This window comes from Pantherophis guttatus, chromosome 9 (assembly GCF_059756535.1).
Source record: "Pantherophis guttatus breed Tessera chromosome 9, ASM5975653v1, whole genome shotgun sequence".
NCBI lineage: Eukaryota > Metazoa > Chordata > Lepidosauria > Squamata > Colubridae > Pantherophis > Pantherophis guttatus.
In genome coordinates, this window is record NC_142071.1 from 21,322,135 (window position 1) to 21,346,083 (window position 23,949).

The window sequence follows — 23,949 nt, forward strand, 5'->3', positions numbered from 1 at the left end:
CGTGGCAGAGCAGATTTCCACACCTTAGCTGTGTTTCTCCTCCAAAGAAACACGGAAGAGAAGCGCACGATCACCGAACCGGTTGTTAAACCGGGAGGATCCCACCACTGGCTCAGGAGCTTCGTTCCTTATTTGAGTTGTTAGAAGGAATGTTAGGGATGCTTCAGTCTTGACAGAAGAGAATATTTGTAGCTCATGGTTGAACGGTGGGATCAGAGAGTTTTGATTTGGCTCAAAGGAAAGTTGAAAGTTTTCAGCCCTTTGGTGGGGAAAAAAAAACTTCGTATAAAATTATTTGCACGAACTCTTCTAAGGTATCCTCTTTCTCCCTCCCCTATATAAAAAGCTGGCTTTAATTGGCAGCGGGCGTATTGTAAAAATAAATAAAATGGAAGTTTCAAAAGCAGTATGTGTGTTCAAAAATAAGAACTACTTCTTTTCCTGATGTTGGGTGGCTCCTTGGTTATAGTCAACTTTGCATGAGCAAGAATAAAATAAAAGATCCTTCCTTCCTTCCTTCCTTCCTTCCTTCCTTCCTTCCTTCCTTCCTTCTTTCCTTCCTTCCTTCCTTCCTTCCTTCCTTCCTCCCTCCCTCCCTCCCTCCCTCCCTCCCTCCTTCCAAGAAAACACACATCATGTCATGCGGTCCAAAGGAAAGATCTCTTTCATTTGGCTACTTTCAACCAAAAATGGTCAATTTATATGCTGTGACTGAAAGGGACTCCTGAGTTTCTTTCTTTGGGATCCATTGGGGATTGTGTTCATGATACCATTGAACTGTCCTGTCCTGTCCTGTCCTGTCCTGTCCTGTCCTGTCCTGTCCTGTCCTGTCTGATCAGACAGACAGACAGACAGACAGCTAACCTTCCTTCCTTCCTTCCTCCCTCCCTCCTTTCCTTCCTCCACCTCCCTCCCTCCTTCCCTCCCTCCACTCCTCCCTCCCTCCCTTCCTCCCCCCTCCCTCCCTCCCTTCCTTCCTTCCTTCCTCCTCCCTTCCTCCCTCCCTCCCTCCCTTCCTTCCTTCCTCCCTCCCTCCTCCCTCCTCCCTCCTCCCTCCTCCCTCCCTCCCTCCCTCCCTCCCTTCCTTCCTCCCTTCCTTCCTCCACCTCCCCTCCTCCTTCCCTCCCTCCACTCCCTTCCTCCCTCCCTCCCTCCCTCCCTTCCACCAGGACTTAGATACTGAAATATTAGGATACAACTGAGAATGTACATACACACCCCACATCCCTGAGTCTCTTTCACGAATTCTTCCACCTATCTGGAATTAGTAACAAAAATGTCCCCAAATGTGGTGTGACTTCAGGCATCGGGTGATTGATCGATTGTGGCATTGCTCTTGCTTAGATTTGAAAGCTTGCTCAATAAAGATTCCAGATCTGGGTTTTCCGCTGACTTTGGTATTTGGCAAATTTTGCTGTGTCTGGTTCCCCCTCCCCTCCCCCCACTTACCCCAATTTGTCTTCTCTTGCCTCTTTCTTTTCAACATCTTAATAGGAAACACATTTTTTCCTCTCCGGTTCTGGTGTTCCCACCAGAAATGTCAGACCGTTGGGCAAAGGTGAGAACTTGAACCAATAAACTCAGGGCAACTTTTCCACTCGCTCAGCAAAAGTAGAGCCTGCTTTATTTGACTGCTCCTTGATGTGGGTATTTCCTCCTTTTTTTCCTTTCTGTCGTGCCTACCTTCCTCTTCCCGTCCCCATCCAATGTGTCCGTCCACATTTGAGCTGCAAAGAGACAGCTTGTTTAATCTCTGGAAAGCTTTTGGACTTTGCCAGGGGAACTGGTATTCGTCATGCTGAGCACCGGGAATGAGGATCTGTCTCGAATTTGCCAGAAAATGTGTCAGCCGTAAATTTGCTTTCTCACAGTTATTTGAGAACAAAAAAAAATAATGTACAAAATGCCAGGGATATAGGTTTAGAAAGCCGCTATAGACATCATTCTTCTACTTTGCCCAGTTTCATAGACCTCTTGTGATGCCTACTGGGGTTCTTGCCCAGATTCCTGCACCACCTGGCATAACTAAAAAATATCTTATAGTTATAAAGAATAGTTAGTGGAATTGGGTAGGTCTAGTTTAATGAAAAGAAGGACTAGGGGAGACAGGATAGCAGTGTTCCAATATCTCAGGGGCTGCCACAAAGAAGAGGGAGTCAAGCTATTCTCCAAAGCACCTGAAGGCAGGACAAGAAGCAATGGGTGGAAACTAATCAAGGCCAGAAGCAATCTAGAACTAAGGAGAAAATTCCTGACAGTTAGAACAATTAATCAGTGGAATGACTTGCCTCCAGAAGTTGTGAATGCTCCAACACTGGAAATTTTTAAGAAGAGATTGGACAACCATTTGTCTGAAATGGTATACGGTTTCCTGCCTGAGCAGGTTGAACTAGAAGACCTCCAAGGTCCCTTCCAACTCTGTTATAGCAATAACATTTAGACTTATATACCGCTTCAAAGTGATTTACAACCCCCTCTAAGCAGTTTACAGAATCAGCATCTTTCCCCACAACAATCTAATTAATTATTTTACCAACCTCGGAAGGATGTATGGCTGAGTCAACTTTGAACTGGTGAGAATTGAACTGTTGAACTGCTGGCAATCAGTGGTCAGCAGAATTAGCCTGAAATACTGCATTCTAACCATTCTGCCACCATGGCCCTTTATTCTGTTATTCTTTTAAATAAACAGACAGTTGTATATGGACAAGCAAACACCAGCCCTTTAATTTAATCTTTATTTATACAAATGCTTTTGTGCCTCACTTAAATCTCATTGGGGTCCTTCATGTTGCTCTAGCCCAAAATTTTGTTTGGAAATTTGCCCTCCTGCCCAAGAATTAAAAAAAAAAAAAAACTTTAGGATTTTAGAGAGCTTCTGAAGGAGGTGAGTGTCAGAGCAAATTTACCATTGACTACCAGGAAATTTTGGATGGGGGATTTGAGAGGAGGTCAGGCTTTCTTCTTCAACAGTGGCTTTCCATAATCAAAGAGATTCTCCTTTTATGTCAGGGGTGTCAAACTCGATTTCATTGAGAGCTGCATCAGGGTTGTGTTTGACCTCAGAGGGCCGGGGGTAGGGGCGTGGCCAGGGAGTGTGGCCATGGTGGGAGTGGCCACAGTGGGCATGACATGGGACTTGTGTGAGAGGCACCTGTGAAGGCCAAGTGGTAAGGAAGACCCTCCCTCCCTCTCATTATAATCTCCTTCCTTCCTTCCTTCCTTCCTTCCTTCCTTCCTTCCTTCCTTCCTTCCTTTCCTTTCCTTTCCTTTCCTTTCTTCCTTTTCTTCTTTTTCCTTCCCTCTTCATTCTCCTTTCTTCTTCCTTCCCCTCTTTCCTTATTTTTCCTTCCATGCTCTCTTCCCATTTTTTTCTTTGTCTTTCCTCTTTCCCTTTCTCCTTTCCTGTCCCTTCTTTCATGCTGAAATGCAAAAGGGGAAGCATTTCTCCTTTTGCTTTCCTTTTAGGTTGTTTTGATGGTCCTCTGCCAATGAAAACGGAGCTCAAGAGGGCCATGCGGGGCCCCTCTGGACCCCATTTTCTCTGGCAGAAGGTTGTAAGAGGTCATTGTGGCTGAAAACAGGGCACAAGGGGGGTACATGTGCCCCCCCAAACTCAATTTTCACTGGCAGAACCACTGCAGGCTGGTCCTTTGCTGTTTCCAGGCCGGCCCCATGGGCCAGATCTAAGGCAGGCCTTGAGTTTGCCACCCCTGTTTTATATAGTGGCATTCATCTTAATGAGCTTCTAATTTGCAGTGCTATAGGCCAAGAAGAAGTATATTCATCTACACATTTGGAAGACACTGAGAGTCCCTAACTACCTTGTCTTCTAGAATTTGTCCAATTGAGTTTCATCTGCAAGGGGAAGGACATATATGATTTCTTCAGTTCTACAAAATTTATTTCATTTATTTATTTTATTAGTCATATTTCTATGCCGCCCACTCTCCGAGGACTCTGGGCGGCTTACACCAAGGACAGTATACTAAATAACATATTGCCCCCTAACAATCTGGGTCCTCATTTTACCCACCTCGGAAGGATGGAAGGCTGAGTCAACCTTGAGCCAGTGAGATACATAAAATAGTCAACCCACGACCATGTTTAATGACCATTTGAACTTACAATGGACTCTAAAGAAGTTCCTTATAACCCATCTTAGATGTTACAACTGCTGTCACTATCAGATGGTTGATCTTACACGGTGGGCAGAAATAATGGGATAGAGGCAGTTTCTCACAGTCCTACACCATGAAAAAAAACATGGGTGGTAATTAGCTCTTTGAGTTGCATCTGGAAGATCACTGGTAACCAGTACAGTTTTCTTAAGAGAGGTTTTACATGGGTGTATCACAGGAGTGGGCTTCAAAAATTTTAGCAAGGGGTTCTCTGCCCGGTTGCTGGGTGGGTGTGGCCATGGTGGGCGTGGCCTAGTCGGCCTCCTGCACCACGGTGGAGGGGGATGTTTTCGCCCTACCTGGGCTCCGGTGGCTGTCCTCGAGCCTCCGGGAGAGCGAAAACGGCCTCCCAGGCTCCGGAGGCCCTCTGGAGGCTGGAAACAGGCCTGTTTCAGGCCTTCCCAAACTTCTGGTAGGCCCGTTTTTCACCCTCCCCGAGCCTCCGTGCAGGTCCTGCACTTACCTCCATCCAAAACAAGTCGCGTGGGGACTCCTGGGAGGGGAGGGGCCAGGTAGGCGGGTGGGGCCAGCCAGGAGTAGGATTTGGGGGTTCTCCAAACTGCACAGAATCTTAGCTAGAGGTTCTCCTGAACCCCTGCAAACCCCTACCCCTGCTGTATCAAAAAGCAGCCATCATTGCTTCTATTACTGTCCTCTGGACCAGCCGTAGCAGCTGAGTGGTCTATAGAACACATTGCAATAATCAACCTGTGAGAACACCGAAGCATGAGTGACCTTGGGCAAGACTCTTGATCCAGGGAAAGATGCAATTTCTACAGACTAAATTCATTCTGTTTGTTCTTTGCAGGTAGTTCCTTGCTGTCTTACAACACACCAACCCACCCAGATCCACCACCTCGTGTCAATACCAAAGAAGGTGAGTTCTTGGTATTTGCTCATAGTAATCATGGTTTGTCTTTAATGAAGAGTGGCTTGATTTGGGGAAGAATACCAAGGAAAGTGGTTCAAAGTAGCTGTAAAATCCATGGCCCCAAAGAAGGAAATAAGGACTCCATCATGGAAGAGATGGAGGTATAATGACAGAATGGATGCGTAATTCAGTACAGTTGGCCTGCAAATATTCAAAAATATTGTACTGTGTTAATATAAAGAAGAGAAAATTGCATGCAAATATGTCTTTCTATGACGAAAATATGGACCAAAATATATGCTAATGTGACAGTGACATACAGGTACTCCTCAACTTATAACTGTAATAGAGACCAAAATTTTTATCATAAATCATGATGGTCATAGGTAGAGGCATCCAGACCTGATTTTTTTGTGGCAGTTGTTAAGTGAACACAGTGGTGAATCCATGTACGCATATTGAGCATAACAGGAAATATTATGATTCTATTGGTTTATCAGAATGGGCTTTGTTCTTTTCTTCTGGTTAATAATAGAAAGATGATAGATGATAGATGATGGGCCGCGGTGACGCAGTGGTTAGAGTGCAGTACAGCAGGCTCCTTCTGCTGATCACCAGCTGCCAGCAGTATGGCAGATCGAATCTCACCAGGCTCAAGGGAGACTCAGCCTTCCATCCTTCCGAGGTCGGTAAAATGAGGACCCAAATTGTTGGGGGCAATAGGCTGACTCTGTAAACCGCTTAGAAGAGATTGTAAAGCATTGTGAAATGGTATATAAGTCTAAGTGCTAGTGCTATGGAAGGGAGGGAGGGAGGGAGGGAGAGAAGGAAGGAAGGAAGGAAGGAAGGAAGGAAGGAAGGAAGGAAGGAAGGAAGGAAGGAAGGTTAGCTGGCTGCCTGGCTGATCAGACAGGACAGGACAGGACAGGACAGTTCAATGGTGTCATGAAAGCAATCCCCATGGATCCCAAAGAAAGAAACTCAGGAGCCCCTTTCAGCCACAGCGTATAAGTTGACCATTTTTGGTTGAAAGCAGCATCATGTCTCAGCCAATGAAAGAGATCTTTCCTTCGGACCGCATGACATGATGTGCGTTTTCTTGACCACTGCCAGTGGAGCGAGGATAGAGATAAGAAAGCACGGAGTGCAATGATAGCCCCTTGCCAGGTCAATCAGTGGGGTGGAGAAGTGAGTGAAGAGACGAGTGAACGTCATATAATGCTGTTGGGAAGACACAGCATCTACATGGTTCCTAGAAGGCTTCAGTTCAGCCTCGGTTGAGGGTGCTGTCAGATTCTATACTGACCCTCCAGCCATCTGCTCCAGAGACAGAAACGCACGTGTGTGCCAAGGCCCCGAGAATCAATGCTGCATCTTGCAGGTGCTGCTTTTATTTCCAAAAGCAATTGCCCACTTGAGCTGCCGGCTCCCTCCTGCTACCGCTCTTGCCACTTAGAGCAGCCCCAGATTTCAGAAGCGGGGTGGGTGGGATGGGGAGGGGGGAAGCAAGGTAGCCATGAAACAGTTTGCAGTCCAGCCCTGTGCAACCGCCTCTCCTGTTGAATAGTTTCCCATTTAAATAAACCCAAAGGGCTGTTCAAACAAAGCGAAAAGCACAGCGCTTCGATCGGCCAACGGTAAATACACTCTACCCCGGCATGCTTGGCTCTCGTGCTTTTTGGAGCCAGGCAGGTGCTGCCCCTCTAAACAGAAGACGGGAGGCCGAGGGGAGAGAGAAAACTCATCCGATAAAGATAATACTTCTGGCTTTGGTTTGTTTTTCATGTAGTGCTTTCCAGGACACTCCGTTCATGGACAAAAGCGAATATAGCTTTTCTTCTCCTTTTGAAACGTTCAATTAAAACAATGAAAAACATGAGAAGAAAATAATATGCCAGGCTGCCTGGCTTGCAATAGCATGCTAAGTCTTTTCCTTCATCTTCGCTTTCTCCTTCTTCTTCTTTTTCTCCTTCTCCTTCTTTTGTCCCTCCCTTCCTCCTTTCTTCTTCTCCCATCCCTCTTCTTCCCCTCTCCTTTTTCCCTCTCCCTCTCCTTCTCTTCTCCTCTCTCCTCCCTCCCTCGTCTCTCCCTGCTTTCCCTTTTCTTCTCCTCTTCTTCTCCTTCCTTCCTTCCCATTATTAAATGCAGTAGATTACGCATTACTACCATAGAGTAAAATATTCCAGATTTCTACACCTCTAATAAAAAAGTAATGGGAAAATGAGTTTCCTACAGAAAGCTTAATTGTAGTTTTTAAAAAGTGCTATCCGTTTTAAAAAAAAAAAACTTTCCAATTTGCTTTCTCCTCTCTTATACACGTAAATGTTTACGGTACTTGAATGAATTAGGCATTGCTATCTTCATTCTTCCATACACATGTAAGCACCTGTATTAAATCAAAAAGCAGAATAACGTGGCGGTGAAAATAAGAATAACTTGGTATTCAGCTCTACAACCAAGATTTCCACAGCTTAGCAAATTGGGACCTTATATTTGCTTCAACTGCCAAGTTCACATTTTCCCCAATATTGTTATTTTTCGATTCCGCATCATTATTGTGTGGCATTATACATTTTAATGAGTTTGTGGAGGGGGCCAGGGAGCTGTGGTTCTTGGACAACCTAGAAATGTAATGAGGAAAAGGAAAACTCTGAAGATGACAAATAGCAGGGACTGTAGAAGCCCAGGCTCCGTGCAAGATGCATGAAAAAAATGGGCTATCACTTTTCCTCAGATTAAGACTACCATAATCCTGAGAAAAACTCTAGAAAGTATGTGTTGCATGCATTGATGTAGATGTAGATATATATCTCTTCCTGGCTGGCTCAGTTATTAATCAGCATTCACAGTTAGCACTCTATTCACTAAACATATCCACTTAGTCCTAACAGTTGTGGTTTTACTCAGGGACCCGCTAAGAAAGTCTCTGCCGGCCTTCACATTAATCTGATTTGAAGTTCCTGCAACAGGTTCCTTTGGAATCAAGCCCAACCTCCTTGGACATTGGCCATGATTCCACGCCAACAAATTCCCTTATGTTTTCCAGAGTAGGGCACCTTGGTCCAAATTGTCTTCATCTGTTTTGGAGACTAGGATTGTTCTAATGAGAATCATCCAGTTTTCTTTGGCCAAGAAACAATTTTCTTATAAATGAAAGGAGATTCCCCAGGCTCTGAGTAGAACGGCTGGAGCCTATCTGCTTAGTTGGTTTTAACGGGAATAAGTCTGCTTCAGTTTTCTGAGTCTGGCAGTTCAGTGATGGTATCGCAGACTTTCAACCCATAGAGAGATTCAGGAGGTGAGGCGTCCCTAAGAATATGCTTGGTGTAGCCAAAACTATGATTTAGTGTAGCAATGAGAAACATTTTGAATCCAGGGGTCCTTGGTGCTCTCTGAGCTTGGTTGTTTTCCTGCAGATATTACATTACCCAACTAGGTAACATTATCAGTGCTAAGAAGTGGGGTTTATTCTCAATTTGTATTGATTAGGGGTGACATGATAGCAGAGTTCCAATATTTCAGGGGTTGCCACAAAGAAAAGGGAGTCAAGCTATTCTCCAAACCACCTGAAGGCAGGACAAGAATCAATGGATGGATGGAAACTAATCAAGGAGAGAAGCAACCTATAAGTAAGGAGAAATTTCCTAACAGTTAGAACAATTAATCAGTGGATGACGATTTGCCTCCAGAAGTCGTGGATGCTCCAACACTGGAAGTTTTTAAGAAGAGATTGGACAACCATTTGTCTGAAATGGTGTAGGGTTTCTTGCCTGAGCAGAGGGTTGGATTAGAAGACCACCAAGATCCCTTCCAACTTTTTGTTCCAAAGGTGCTTTTCAAGAGGCAACTGGACTCTCTGGTTTTTCTTTGAAAACGTTTTGCTTCTCATCCAAGAAGCTTCTTCAGCTCTGAAGCTTCTTGGATGAGAAGCGAAAAGTCCAAGAAAAACCAGAAAGTCCAGTTGCCTCTTGAAAAGCACCTTTGGGACAACCATGACCTGAATGACTGAGAATCTCCAGAGACTTCCAACTCTTTGTATATTCTAGTGGCTTGCCCTGTCGGTTTTGGTGTTTGTCATGGAAGTTCTTTAGTTGGGCTAGCACAGGGGTCAGCAACCTTAAACACTCAGAGACACAAAGGTCCTAACCGGAAGCCCCCCATTGAATTCTGGAGCCGATCGGAAGTCCGGTTCCCCCCACCATAGAGTCTCCTCCTAGACTGGCATGCTTTTTCCTCTACCTTTCCTAACTGAAAGTCCTATCAATTGTGGAGCTGACCGGCGATAGGGAGCTGCAACAGAGGGATAAAAGAGCCACACGTGGCTCCAGAGCCACAGGTTGCTGACCCCTTGGGCTAGAACTTTAGTTGGGCTAGAATAGAATAACAAAGTTGGAAGGGACCTTGAAGGGCTTCTAGTCCAACCTCCTCCTTAGGCAGGAAACCCTACCACCATTTCAGATAAATGGTTATCCAACATCTTCTTGTTTGTTTGGCTGTTTACTATTAGCTTGTTTGGCAGTTAACAATAGCTAAAACAGTAAACAGTTCAACCAAAGAACTACTTCAAGACTACTCCCGACAACACTGATAGGACAAGCCATTAGAATATAAATTGAGAGCAAACCCCACTCGCTACTAGGGCTGACGATGTTAACCTACGTTGAGTAATGAAAGATCTGCACGAAAACAACAAAGCTCAGAGAGCACCAAAGATTCCTCATTTCAACCCTGAGCTACAAATATTCTCCTTTACTGATATACTTTTCTTAAGGCTTCAAGGCCATCACAGGCTTTCAAAGTATGGGAAAGGTTTGCATCATACAGAGGAGTAAAACCATAAGGCTCAATTTCCTTCTGCAGGATAGGATCTTTGCTGTTTTTCTTTTAAAATGATCAACATGTTCAGGGTTTATTCTGCAGTTTTTGCATTTCCTATCCCACCATGGCAGGAAATCTTTACAACCTCAGCAATTGCAGTCACAGTGAGAGCCCCCAAGTGCCGCCATGCTTCAATTTACCCAACTTTTATCTTGTACTTTTATGAATAGTGTCTTGCAACAATATGAATTATGTAACACCCAGCATTCTGGTTGACGATTCCGGGTGAATTTGGATAAATTGATCTCCTATGTCATTTCCAACTTTCGCATTCTAAGATTCCACGTTGTGTGTTTTATGCCAAATTCTTTGTTGAAAGGCACTTTTGAAGAGAAAATGGATGATTTTGTGTTTTGTGCAACGCACACAGAGTTATCCACTTATCTTCTATTGGTTAGATGTTGAAGAAGATAAAGCTTTGGCTGTTATAGTTTAATGAATAATGGTTTTGTTCTTATTTCTAACTTATTCCACCAACCAATGTGTGAGAGGTGTAATGAATATTCCCAATTTATAGAAGGAGCTTTGGCTATAAATAAGGGCCATCTTAAGACCACGCTGATGAGTTTCAACCACAGTTAGGTGAACGAGGCCAACTGCTTTTTTTCAAGTTTCATTTTGCAAAGTAGAAAATGGAAATTAAATGCCTTTGTGTTTCATTTAGGAAGAACCATTCCTAGAATCATTTGTTCATTTGGAGAAAAAAAAAACCCAATATATTCCAATAATACATTGTGTATTTAAAATTTTTGGGGATGCAATGGTTCAGTGGCTAAGACACTGAGCTTGTCGATCGCAAGGTCGGCAGTTCAGCAGTTCGAATCCCTAGTGCCGCATAATGGGGTGAGCTCCCGTTACTTGTCCCAGCTTCTGCCAATCTAGCAGTCCGAAAGCACGTAAAAAATGCAAGTAGAAAAATAGGAACCACCTTTGGTGGGAAGGTAACAGCGTTCCGTGCACCTTTGGCATTGAGTCATGCTGGTCACATGACCACAGAGACGTCTTCAGACAGCGCTGGCTCTTCGGCTTTGAAACGGAGATGAGCACTGCCCCCTAGAGTCGGGAACGACTAGCACATATTTACGAGGGGAACCTTTACCTTTATCTTATTTAAAATTTAGGCCCTCTGATCAGAAAGAATGTCTATTCTATGTTAAAGTACATACATGTCCTTACGTGTTTCCAGGGTGCTAATATGCATCTTCGTTTTCTTCTAATAACAATATAGCCTGCCTCTATTTTATAATATTTTTGCAAGGGGGTGGGAAATCACACACACCAACTGGGTTTTTTTTTTCCTTCCCCTTTTCCCTTTCTGCTTGTTTTTATTATGATTCTGCAGTCCAAAATGGGGAGTTTATGATTCGAAGGAAAGACAGTAGCTTGCTCTTATGGATTCTTTAAAAAATGTTTTCCTTTGAAATTCCGGACTTAATGTTGTGTCTGCTTTCCTGCTGACCTTCTTCAGGGGTGGCCGTATGTTTTCTCACCCCCCCCTTCCCTCCCAAAAAGAGAACTTTTTTAAAAAGTGGGGGGAAGGCTCTGTTATAACAAAGATTCCTTGTCTGTGAGCTGCAGCAGGCAGGAAACCCGTACTCACAAGGGGATGGCAACCAACCAGTGTTGTCCTAGCACCAGGCTCCAGTTCTCCGAATTGAACCTGACAGCATGTCTGGGCCACTTTCTAAGTCACCATTATGTTTCCTTTTCCCCTAGCAAAATAAGGAGGCTTCTCCCCACCCCCAACCTCTGCTTTATTGCACATGTGCGGAGTTATGAACTGCCTCGCTTGTAAGTTTGCTCCTTCCGAAAGGTCTTAAGAGCAAGCTGAGCAGTTTCCATACAGCGATGGCAAAATGTGTTTCCAGATGGCTGTTTTTTTCTCCCCGCATAGTAGTGGGATGCTCTCCATTTATTTATTTATTTATTTATTTATTTATTTATTTATTTATTTATTTATTTATTTATTTATTTATTAGTTTGTCAAACATGTACAAGATAGTAGGTATGAATATGAACATGGACATAAACGAAGGAAATGAATACAAATAAATGGGGACGGTAGGACAGGGACGGTAGGCACGCTGGTGCGCTTATGCACGCCCCCTTTACGGACCTCGTAGGAATTGGGGTGAGGTCCACGGTAGACAGTTTGAGGTTGAAGCTGTGGGGGTTTGAGGATATAACAACGGAGTCTGGTAGAGCATTCCAGGCGTTGACCACTCGGTTGCTGGAAGTCGTATTTTCTGCAATCGAGTTTGGAATGGTTTACCTTCAGTTTGTATCAGGGTTGAAATCTACTTACCTTCTTTACCAGTTCAGAAGTGCCCATGCGTGTCACTTGTGTGCGCAGACCCTCTGTGCATGCACAAAAGCTTTTGCGCATGCGCAGAGGGTAAAAAACACATTACTTCCTGTTTAAAACCAGGAAGTAACGACATCCGGGCAGGTGGGCAGAGCCACGCGTCGCGATTGCTATCGGTTCTCCGAACCACTTGCCACAATCGCTACCGGATAGTCCGATCCAGTCCAAACCAGGAGCATTTCACCCCTGGCTTGTATCGATTATTTGCCCATGTATTATTGTGGTTGAAGCTGAAGAAATCATTGACAGATAAGACATTGTAGCAGACAATTTTGTGTACTATGCTTAGATCAGACCGCAGGCGGCGCAGTTCCAGGTTGTCCAAGCCCAAAATTTCAAGCCTGGTGGCATAAGGGATTCTATTGTGAGCAGAGGAGTGGAGGACTCTTCTCGTGAAATATTTCTGGACCCGTTCAATCGTATTAGTGTCTGACATACAGTGTGGATTCCAGGCAGATGAGCTGTATTCAAGAATTGGTCTGGCAAAGGTTTTGTATGCCCTAGTTAGCAATACAATGTTACCGGAGAAGAAGCTTTGCAAAATTAGGTTAACAACTCTTAATGCCTTTTGGGCAATGCTTTTACAAGGAGCTCTGGGGCTTGGATCGTTTGAGATGAGTCCTCCTAGGTCCTTGACAGAATGAGGGTCATCTACGAGGTCGTTTCCATCCAACTTGTAATCTGATTTTAATTGCCAATGTGTAGGACAGAGCATTTATTAATTGAGATTTGGAGTTTCCTTTCCTACGGGTTGCGTTACAACCACGCATGCATACAGCTCCAAGTGGCTTCTGCAGGAATCTGTTTATAGCATACACTTGCAGGCCTAAAGGTGATGGCCCAGCAACAGTTAGTGGGCAACGTAACTGGGTCCCATCAGCTAAACAAGGCCGGCTGGTGGGCCCGCAGGGGAAGGCCTTCTCTGTGGCTGCCCCAGCTCTTTGGAACCAGTTACCTCCTGAGGTCCGGACCATCCCCACCCTATTAGCCTTCCGAAAAGCGGTGAAGACCTGGCTTTTCTGGCAGGCCTGGGGCCGTTGATCTCGCTCTTGCGATCTGGCAAGATCCGGCCAGGAATGGTGTGAATGGGTTTTAATGTTTTTTAATGTTTTTAATTCTTAAATGTTTTTTATTATGATTTTAAATGCATTGTGAGCCGCCCTGAGTCTTCAGAGAGGGGCAGCATACAAATTGAATTAATAAATAATAAATAAATAAAACCTTTTGGAAACTAGGTGCATATTTGGATTATTGACATCCATCCATTGAAGGATTTGTTCGCTAAAATGTTTCTATGATGGACTTGGCCATTTACAAAAGGAACATATACTAGAAGGTTAATCAACTCCTGATGCTTCCTATCATTCCAGTGGGGCTCCAAAACTTTATTGCAAATTAAGAGCCTGTAGTACAGTGGACTAAAGCACTGTTATTAACAACTGCTGCTTGCAATTACTGCAAGTTCGAATCTTGCCAGGCTCAGGGTTGACTCAGCCTTCCATCCTTTCAAAGGTAGGTGAAATGAGGACCCAGATTGTGGGGGCAATAAGCTGACTTTGTATAAATATACAAAAGGATGAAGGCTATTGCTTAACGCATTGTAAGCCGCCCTGAGTCTCTGGAGAAGGGCGGCATATAAATTAAACCAAAAAAAAAAAATGAATCTATGGAATTTAGTTTGTAACAGAATCACAGAGTTGCAAGGGACCTTGGCGGTCTTCTAGTCCAACCCCCTGCTCAAGCAAGAGACTTTATACCATTCCAGACAAATTGCTGTCCAATCTCTTCTTAAAAATCTCCAGTGTTGGAGCACCCACAGCTGCTGAAAACAAGCCGTTCCACTGATTAATTGTTCTGTCAGAAAATTTCTCTGTATTTCTAGGTTGGTTCTCTCCAGTGGTGAAATCCGAACCAGTTTCCTACCGGTTCGCTGCCCGTGCATGCATGCTGTGCACCAAACACATGCTGCATGTGCATGCGCAGTGCACAACAAAAGGAGGCTTGGGAAGGTAAGTAAAAGCGAGGGGGGGATCAGCTGTGGTACACAATTTAGCTTTAGGATTTCCTGCTTTCTAGCAAAGCTAAACCCCACTGCACAGCTGATCCCCCCCCCCGCTGTTCTACTTACCTTCCCAAGCCTCCTTTTGGTGCGTGCTGAGTGTATGTGCATGCACAGTATGTGCCAAAAGGAGGCTTGGGAAGGTAAGTAGAACAGCGAGGGTGCGGGATCAACTGTGGCGCACAATTTAGCTTTGCAGGAAAGCAGGATTTCTTGCTTTCTAGCAAAGCTAAACCCCGCTGCACAGCTGATCATTGGAAATACTGGTTCGAAGGAACCGGTACTTTTTATTACACTGTTTCCCCAAAAATAAGACATCCCCTGATAATAAGCCTAATTGGGCTTTTGAGCACATGCACTAAAATAAGCCTCCCCCCGAAAATAAGCCCTCCCCAAAAATATTTAAACACAGAGCTGGAAATCAGGTAACAAGGCAAGAGAAGCCCCATCACTGTTTCCCCGAAAATAAGACCTCCCTGAAAATAAGGCCAAGCGCTTATTTCAGGGTTCAAAAAAATACAAGACAGGGTCTAATTTTCGGGGAAACACGGGTACTACTGGTTCACCCAAACTGGAGCGAACCGGTAGCGTTTCACTCCTGGTTCTCTCCTTGATTAGTTTCCATCCATTACTTCTCATTCGGCTTCCAGGGGCTTTGGACAATAACTCAACTCTCTCTTCTTTATGCCTTGTGACCATTTATACCAGATCTTTTTTTTTTTAATTTTTTATTGATTTTTCCAAAACAAAAAAGAGAATGTACAATCCAACTCTGCTATCGAAGGTACAGTGTAATTACAATATAATAAAACAGAAATTGGGAAAAATAAGGCTTCAATCTTAACTAAACATGATACTATACAATATGGCTATAGTAGATATGCCAGGTCAAAATTCTAAAGTCATATTTTCATCTTATTTTTAAGCCAGTGGTACCAGATACCCCATACATCATAATATCTTAAGTTGTCCTCATTTTTTAACTCGCCTGACAGTTTCGCCATTTCTGCGCACTCTAAGATCTTATTTATTAGAGTTTCTTCTGAGGGTATAAGTTTGTTTTTCCACCATTTTGCGAAGGCTAATCTAGCCGCAGTTATAATCTGAATTGTCAGTTGGGTTTTGTTGTTGTTTAAGCCCTCTTCAGTTATGCCTAGGAGGAAAAGTTCCGGAGCTAGGGCTACCTCCTGTCCTGTTATTTCACAGAGCCAATGTTGGATTTTGGACCAGTACTTTTTAGTCTCAGGGCAGGTCCACCATAGGTGATAAAAGGTGCCGACCGATTTTCCACATTTCCAACATATGGGAGAGAGATTTGGGAACATCTTAGCTAGCCTCGCTGGGGCTAGATACCACCTATGTAGCAATTTATAGTGATTTTCCCTAAACGTTGTGGATTTGGTTATTTTGTAGTTTCTATTCCAAGCTATCTCCCAATCATTGAAATTTAGTCTATGTCCTAGATTTTTTTCCCAGATGTTCAATTGTCTTTTTGCTATGGACTCTGCCTTCTCTTCATCTAATAAAAAGTGGTAAATTTTGGTTAACATTTTTTTTTCTGGTCCCCAAATAACTTTGTCAAAGTTTCCATGTTTCGCTGCTATTCCGAATTTATCTCTGTCTTTTTGGAATCTTGAGTTGATCCGAATATAGTTCCACCAATCCACACTAAAGCCCTGATCCCTCAATAGCTCCAGCGATTTAAGTTTCCCTTCTTCGTCGAGGATGTCTTTATATGTACCCCAATTATAATCGTCGCTCCTGTTTGGAGTCGCCAACGATTCCATAATAGAAAGCCAAATGGGTACCTTAGAATAGATCTTCTGTCTAATTTTGTCCCACGTACGAATGAGGGTCTCCCTGATTTTGTGCTTATAAAAATAGGATTTTTTCTTATTCTTTATATCCCAGAGATGGGAGTGCCATCCTTCTAGGAGGTCATGTCCTTCCAAGATCAGGGTTCTCCTATCCTGTAACTTGATCCACTCCTTGATCCAAATTAATTTTGCGGCCTTTTGATATAGTTCCCAGTCAGGGAGCCCAAAGCCTCCCAAATTCCTTTTCCCTTGGAGTATCTTAAAAGAAATCCTCGATTTCTTACCCTCCCACAAAAAGTTCCTGATGTATTTGTTCAGATCCAAAAAGAATTTTTTGTCTAGTGATAGCGGAATGTTTTGAAAAAGAAAGAGAATTTTTGGTAAGATATTCATTTTGATCGCTGCAATTTTACCCATCAGAGACAATTTGAGCTTTTTCCATCTTTCTAGGTCTTGGTGTGTTTTCTGTAGAAGGGGGATATAATTATCCTCTTTTAGTGAGGAGAATCTCGCGGTAATCCATATTCCCAGGTATTTTATTTTCCTAACTGTCTGGAGGCCTAATGATTCTTCCAATTCTTCCTTTTGTAGATCTGTCATGTTTTTCACTATCATTTTAGTTTTGTTCTTATTAAGTTTTAGGCCCGCCACTTCTCCATACTCCTGGATTTCCTGCAATAATTTTACACCAGATTCTAGTGGGTCTTCCATTATGAGGGCTACGTCGTCCGCGAAAGCTTGGGTTTTAAAGGTTTCGTTCCTAATCTTTAGTCCTTTGATCTCTTTGTTGGCTCTTATCTTTCTAAGTAGCACCTCTAGCGCCAAGATATATAGTAAGGGAGATAAAGGGCATCCCTGCCTCACTCCTTTTTGAATCTGAAACCGCTGGGTTCTATCTCCATTCACTAGTATGTTTGCCCTCTGGTTTTTATATATGTTCTCAATCATCTTCCTAAAGTTGGTGCCGAATCCCATTAGATCAATTTGGTTTATCATGAAGGTCCAATTCAAGTTATCGAATGCCTTTTGGGCATCAACAAACATTAAAGCCAGCTGTTTTTCGGGATGTTGTTCGTAATATTCAAAGGTGTTTAAGACTATCCTCAAGTTGTCTCTGATCTGTCTCCCTGGGAGAAAACCATTTTGGTCTTTATGAATCCACAGATTTAAAATTTTTTTGAACCTCTCCGCAATTATATTCATGAACAGTTTATAATCTGCGTTCAGCAATGAGATAGGTCTGTAGTTGGATATCTGTTTCGGATCGGCACCTTCTTTCAGTATAAGCGTCAAATACGCTTCCCTCCACGAATCTGGGATTGTGATACCCGCCAGGGCCTCATTTAATATTTCTAACAGCTCTAATTTTAAGGTATCATCAAATTTTTGGTATATTTCCCCGGGGAGACCATCTGGGCCTGGAGTTTTATTCTTCTTTATTTTAGAAAGGGCCGTTTTTAGTTCCTCTAAAGTAATCTTTTCATTTAAAAAATGAAATTTTCTTCTTCAGAAATTAACGGTAGTTTAGCTTCCCACAAGTACTGTTCTACCTTGCTTGTCGCTATTCCTTCATTTTTGTATAGATCTTCGTAAAACTTTCTTATACTCTCTAATTTATCTTCTTCCTTCGTCAGCAAGTTGCCCTGAGAGTCTTCTAATAGTAATATTTGGTTTTTTTCCTTCTCTTTTTTTAGTTTATACGCCAGCCATCTCCCCGATTTGTTAGCGTTTTCAAAACAATAGTGCTTGGATCTTTTTATTTTCTGTGCCATTTCTTCCTGGTCCAATAAGTTCAATCTATGTCTCGTCATCAACCACTGTCGTTTGGACGCCTCATCTCCCGGGCATTGCTGGAGTTTATCTTCTGCTTGCAATAACTTATTAGTGAGCACTTCTATGATCTTTCTTTTTTCCTTGTTTTTGAAGGCAGTATATGATATGGCTACCCCTCTCACATAGGCCTTCATAGTATCCCACACAATTTCTTTGGCTGTCTCTCGATTTCCATTTTCTGTGAAGAAGCGTTTGACCTCTTCATTCAATTTCCGTATAAACTCTTCTTCGTATAGCAACTTAGTCCTTAGACTCCATCTCTGTTGTATTTTCTTTGTATCATGGTGCCAGCTAATTTCGAGGAACTTATGGTCTGCCCAAACATTTGTGCACATGTTAACCTTTTTAATTTCTAGGCCCAGTTTTCTGGTAGCCCAGACCATATCTATTCTGGACCAGGAGTTGTGTGGCATTGAATAGAAGGTAAATTGTCTATCATGGGGGTGTAAAGTGTGCCACATGTCAATTAGGTTAATCTCTTCCACTAAATCAAAAAAAGTCTTTGGTAAGGGAGATCTTTTATTCTTTTTAGTTATATCACATTTATAATCATATTTAGGGTCTATAATTCCATTAAAATCCCCAACCATACAAATTTCATTGTTTGCCCATTTTGCCAGCTGTTCATGCAATTTCCGATAAAATTTCCCTTGTTTTTTATTATTTATTTATTTTTTAAAAAAAAGAATAAAAAATATACCAGATCTATACATATAGATCTCATAGCTTAAAACAGTGGTGGGATTCAGCCAGTTCGCACCACTTCGGGAGAACCGGTTGTTAACTTTCTGAGCTGTTTGGTGAACTGGTTGTTAGAAGAAATCATTAGGGCAGAGAACCGGTTGTTAAATTATTTGAATCCCACCACTGGCTTAAAACAACATTTTCTAGAGAGTCCCAAAGGTGCTTTTTCCAAAAGGCATCTGAACTTTCTTGGCTATTTCTTTGATGAGTTGTGCTTCTCATCCAAGAAACTTCCTCAATTCTGATGACGCTTTTTGGATGAGAAGCAAAACATTTTCAAAGAAAAAAAAATACCCAAGAAAGTCCAGTTACCTTTTTGAAAAAAATGCCTTTGGGACAACCATGACCTGGTGTTCCATGATTGAGAATCTCCATAAACATTTTGTAGAGAATTTTGTTGAAATTAAGGTGGCTGATAGCTTTGTTTCACTTCCTAGGCTAAACTAGGAAGTCAGAAGGCTCTCTTGAAACTGCCGAGGACCAAGTCATGAGCAAAACATTATCATCATTATTATTATTTTCGCAAATGAAGCAACTTAAATAAAAGCCAAATCTCTGGATGGTTTCCCTGGCTCAATTTTTCTCATTGTGTTTCAAGTACAATTGCGCAAGAGCGAGGAGGGAAGGTTTTCAGTAGTACTGCTGTACACATTGCATTCATTTGCAGTGGAGGGGGAAGATAGCAAGGAAGAAAATTCTTGGCTCATCTGAGCAACTATTGTTGATGTTTTGGAAAGATGCACAAGCAAAGCGCATTTTCCAGATGTCAATTTTTTAAAAAAAAAAAATCTTAATCCGAAGCACAGTTCCATACAGCAGGCCACCATCATCAATCTGAATTGGTATTTTAGGCAGAATATTGTGTCTTTTTCGTTCAGGGAATCCTCTTTCGTTACATTTTATTTGCGTGTACTTTTTAAGTGTTATTTCTTGTTCACTCGGGGAACAATGTGAATAGTCATATTGCGTTCCATCGTTTCCATGAGGGAAATGATAGAATTCGCAGTCCATGGATTCTCTCCCAGATGTGGCAACAGTCAACAGTTGAGATGGTTTTAAAAAGAGCTTCAAGCTGTCAATGGCTACTCAGCTTGATGGTTAATTGTTATTTCTGGAATTATAGGCCGCAAACCTTAAATGTCACACATGAGGGAGCAGGCAATAAAATATCTATCCAGGCTTGTGAGTCTCCTAAGTCATGAGTGTCAAATTCGTGGCGTCATGTTGCCGTTTTTTCCCATTCGCAAAGCTGAGGTGGGCGTGACCGGCACATGACGCAGTTTGACACCCCTGTCCTAAGGGCACCTGGTGGGCCACTGTGTCTCTTTGACGCTTCTCTTCTGTAATATAAAAAAATAAATTCCAGAATAGCTACTGCTTTCAAAGGAAGACACTTCAGACCTGCTGTCTAGAGCAGTGATTCTGACCCTTAACAACTTTAAGATATGTGGACTTCAACTTTCAGAATTTTGAGAAATGGTCTTGCATTGAGTCCAGTCTGTGATTATTTAATAGAAAAATTGTGTTTGTGTGTGTGTGTGTGAGTGAGAGAGAGAGAGAGTTTATGGCAGGGGTAGTATTCACTTACCTTCACTACCGATTCGCAAATGTGAGCACGCACGCTGAGAATCAAAAATGTGGATAGATGGGACGTGATTACATCCAGGTGTGTGGGTAAAGCCACCTACAGCCGCTGCTACCAGTTTGCCCGAACCCAATAGAACCGGCTGAATACCACCACTGGTATTCAGTGGTTGTGTGGTTGTGTATTCAATTGCTAGATTGGAGATATTCAAAAACCATCAGATTCCAGGGGTGGTACTCACTTACTTTCCCTACTGGTTCACAAATGTGAGCACAAGCATGTCCATGCATGTGCCTGGCCTTCCACGCATGCACCCAGCCTCAAAAACATGCCTAAATAGGACAGCATAGAGCCGGGGCAGGGGCAGGTCCACCCACGATTTCCGCTACCGGTTCGAGTGAACCATTCTGAACCGGCTGAATACCACTTCTGATCAGGTCTGCATGTAGGTAAACACATCAGGACAAAAATCTTGATGGATCAAACCACATGTCAACCTAGAACCATGATGGTGAACCTATGGCTCGTGTGCCACAGGTGGCACGCGGAGCCATATCGGTGGGTGCGCGAAATTGCCCTAGGTCAGCTCCGGTGGGCATGCGCATGATGGCCAGCTGATTTTCGGGCCTTCCAGAAATCAGCAAACAGGCCATTTACAGTCTCCGGAGGGCCTCCGGAGGGTAGGGAAGGCCATTTTCACCCTCCCCAGGCTCCTAGAAAGGCTCTGGAGCTTGGGGAGAGTGAAAAACAGGCCTTCCGGTCCCACGGTGCCAAAAGTGGGGGGAGTGCAGGGGGGGTTGCAAGCGCATGGCACATTGAATTATGGGTGCTGGCACATGTGCACGCGATTCCCCCCCCCTCCGCGACCCCTGCTTTTGGCATGCAATGGCAAAAAGGTTAGCCATCACTGACCTAGAACAAATATTGTCTCAAAAGTCTGTACACTCCTAAGAAGGGCCATTAGTAAAGCAGGTTGAATGGAGTCCCAATCAAATGACTTGCAGTAGAGTTGAATCTGGGTGCTCTCTCTTTCTGTTGATTTTTAAGCTCTGTTGTACTTTTTCAAGTTGCATTTGTTATGGGTGATCTTTCTTGCATGTTACCAAAAGTCAAATTGTTTGAATTGGGCGGCTGTGTATAAAATAAATAAATAAGAAAGAAAGAAAGCCCTCAAGGCAAGCTATGAGGACAATGGTTGCCTTGTACCTCTACTGTTAGCAACAACTGCTGGGACATGTTCCTTCTTCGAATGATCTGTCATCTTACAATCATACTTGGCATGGTCTCCATGATTTTGAAAAGTTTTGTAATAGTTGGAATATATGTCATCTGTTTTGTGGTCTATGATGGGTGCAACAATGCCAACCGTTTGTTTTGAAACAAACCAGGTTCCTGCTTCATCTGCTTATTTCACTGGCATCTACTGCCAGTAGTTAACAGAATAAAACAGAATAACAGGGTGGGAAGGGACCTTGGAGGTCTTCTAGTCCAACCCCCTGCTCAGGCAGGAAACTCTAAACCATTTCAGTCAAATGGTTGCCCAATCTCTTCTTAAAAACCTCCAGTGTTGGAACATCCACAACTTCTGGAGGCAAGCTGTTCCACTGATTAATTGCTCTAACTGTCAGGAAATTTTTCCTTAGTTCTAGATTGGATGTCTCCTTGAATAGTTTCCATCCATGACATCATGTCTTTTAATTTATCTTCTAGTTTGTCACATTTGTACTAGATTTTCAAATCCATCATGAATATTTAACTTCCTTGGCAACCTCTCATTCTGTATGGCAATCTTCCTCCTTCAACACCAACATCAGAATTCTAGGCAGCAACGGAGTATGAAATAGGTTTCTTTCCGTAGTTTGTCTAACAAAAGTATAGCATTTGACTTGTACAGTAGTGGCCAAACTTGTGGAAACCTTTTGGGAAAAGTGTATTTTTGAGGTTTAATGGCTAATAATACCACTTTTTTTTTGAGTTTTAAGATTATCATATTCCACTGCTGGAATGGCCTGGGAATAGCCCAGACCTTCACCCAATTGAAAATCTACGGAGCCGACTAAAGAAACTTGTTAGTCAGAAGCCACCCAGCAATAAAACCCAGTTAATAGGAGCCATCATTCAGTCTTGGTTTCACATGATAACAGCTGCAGAACTAAAAGACTTGGTTCACTCCATGGGAAGACATTGTAAGGCTGTAATTCATGCTAAAGGTTACCCAACTAAGTATTAACTGACATGGTGATCATTTTTGTATATCTAGTTTTTTTCTACGTGTTTCACTTTTCTTCTTTAAACTGTAACTGCTATTCTAATAGCAAATCCTTCATAAGCATTATTGCATTACATTCTTGATTAAATTATCTTTCCATTGGTATATAATTTTATGGTACTACTCCAAAAAAAAAAAAAGTGGTGTTATTAGCTGGTTTTAGAGAATATACTTTTCCCAAAAGGTTTCCACAATTTTGGCCACTATTGTAGATAGTTCTCAATTATTGTTAAGCATCAAATGTCATGATTTGCAATTAATTGTTATTCTCTTTTGTTTGCTTTTAATTATGATTAGAGAACTCCTATGATGCTGTTCGAAGATCAGGATGGGGTAATAATCTGAATTCCAGCCACAATAAAAGTGAGTTACTCTGATACGTTAAAAACGTTAAATGGTTTTTAACGTTTGTATTATATGTATTTTATTTTCTGGCTGTTCACCGCCCTGAGTCCTTCAGGAGTAGGACGGTATATAAATTTAATAAATAAATAAATGATGATGATGATGATGATGATGATGATGATGATGATGATGATACACCTTTTGCCTTGATAGGCCGAGAGATGGTTTTCGGGAGAAGTCATGTTTTAAAATTTTAACATGTTGTGTAGTTGGTATCAATGATTGTTCCAAAGGTGCTTTTTCAGGAGGCAACTGGACTTTCTTGTTTTTTCTTTGAAGACGTTTCGCTTCTCATCCAAGAAGCTTCTTCAGCTCTGACTGCCATTCCACACTATCCAGTCAGAGCTGAAGAAGCTTCTTGGATGAGAGGCAAAATGTCTTCAAAGAAAAAATAAGAAAGTCCAGTTGCCTCCTGAAAAAACACCTCTGGGACAGCCATAACCTGGATGACTGAGAATCTCTACAGACTTTTTATCAATGATGGTGTTCTCATACTATTGTCCACACTAATTTAATCTTCTACACCAGTATTTCTCAACCATGGCAATTTTGTGGACTTCACCTCCCAGAATTCCTCAGCCAGCATGGAATTCTGGGAGACGAAGTCCACACGACTTAAAGCTGCCAAGGCTGAGAAACATTGATCTACACCGGTCTTGAAGCAAAATCAAATGGCAGTAGAGGTCCTGCTGGAGACCTTTCCTTTGGCACTTTATTTTTTTCTGGATAAATATCCAAATATCTCAAGAACAGAAAAGTTCCCTAGAGATTCATAAAGAGAGCTCTGTGATCTCAGCTTGTCATGTTGGAAAGAACCGGAGTCTTTTGTTGCAGTATTTCTGTCATCTTTTTCTCAATATCAGGGTTCAGGACCATCTTAAGTGACCTTGAGAATTATAGACCAAGAGCTGTAGTAGCACAGTAGTTAGAATGTAGTACTGC

The 23,949-nt window shown here is 42.6% G+C and overlaps 1 protein-coding gene across 8 annotated transcripts in view; it reads left to right on the forward strand.

Annotated features, from left to right (window-relative positions):
• FLI1 (Fli-1 proto-oncogene, ETS transcription factor) overlaps positions 1-23,949 on the forward strand; it is a 138,209-nt gene that overhangs the window by 107,589 nt on the left and 6,671 nt on the right. For all 8 annotated transcript variants that reach the window (XM_034421947.3, XM_087875832.1, XM_087875833.1 and 5 more), the window contains 2 exons: positions 4,990-5,058; positions 22,900-22,965. In XM_034421947.3, coding sequence (XP_034277838.1) covers positions 4,990-5,058; positions 22,900-22,965 — 135 coding nt within the window. The remainder of the gene's footprint in view (positions 1-4,989; positions 5,059-22,899; positions 22,966-23,949) is intronic.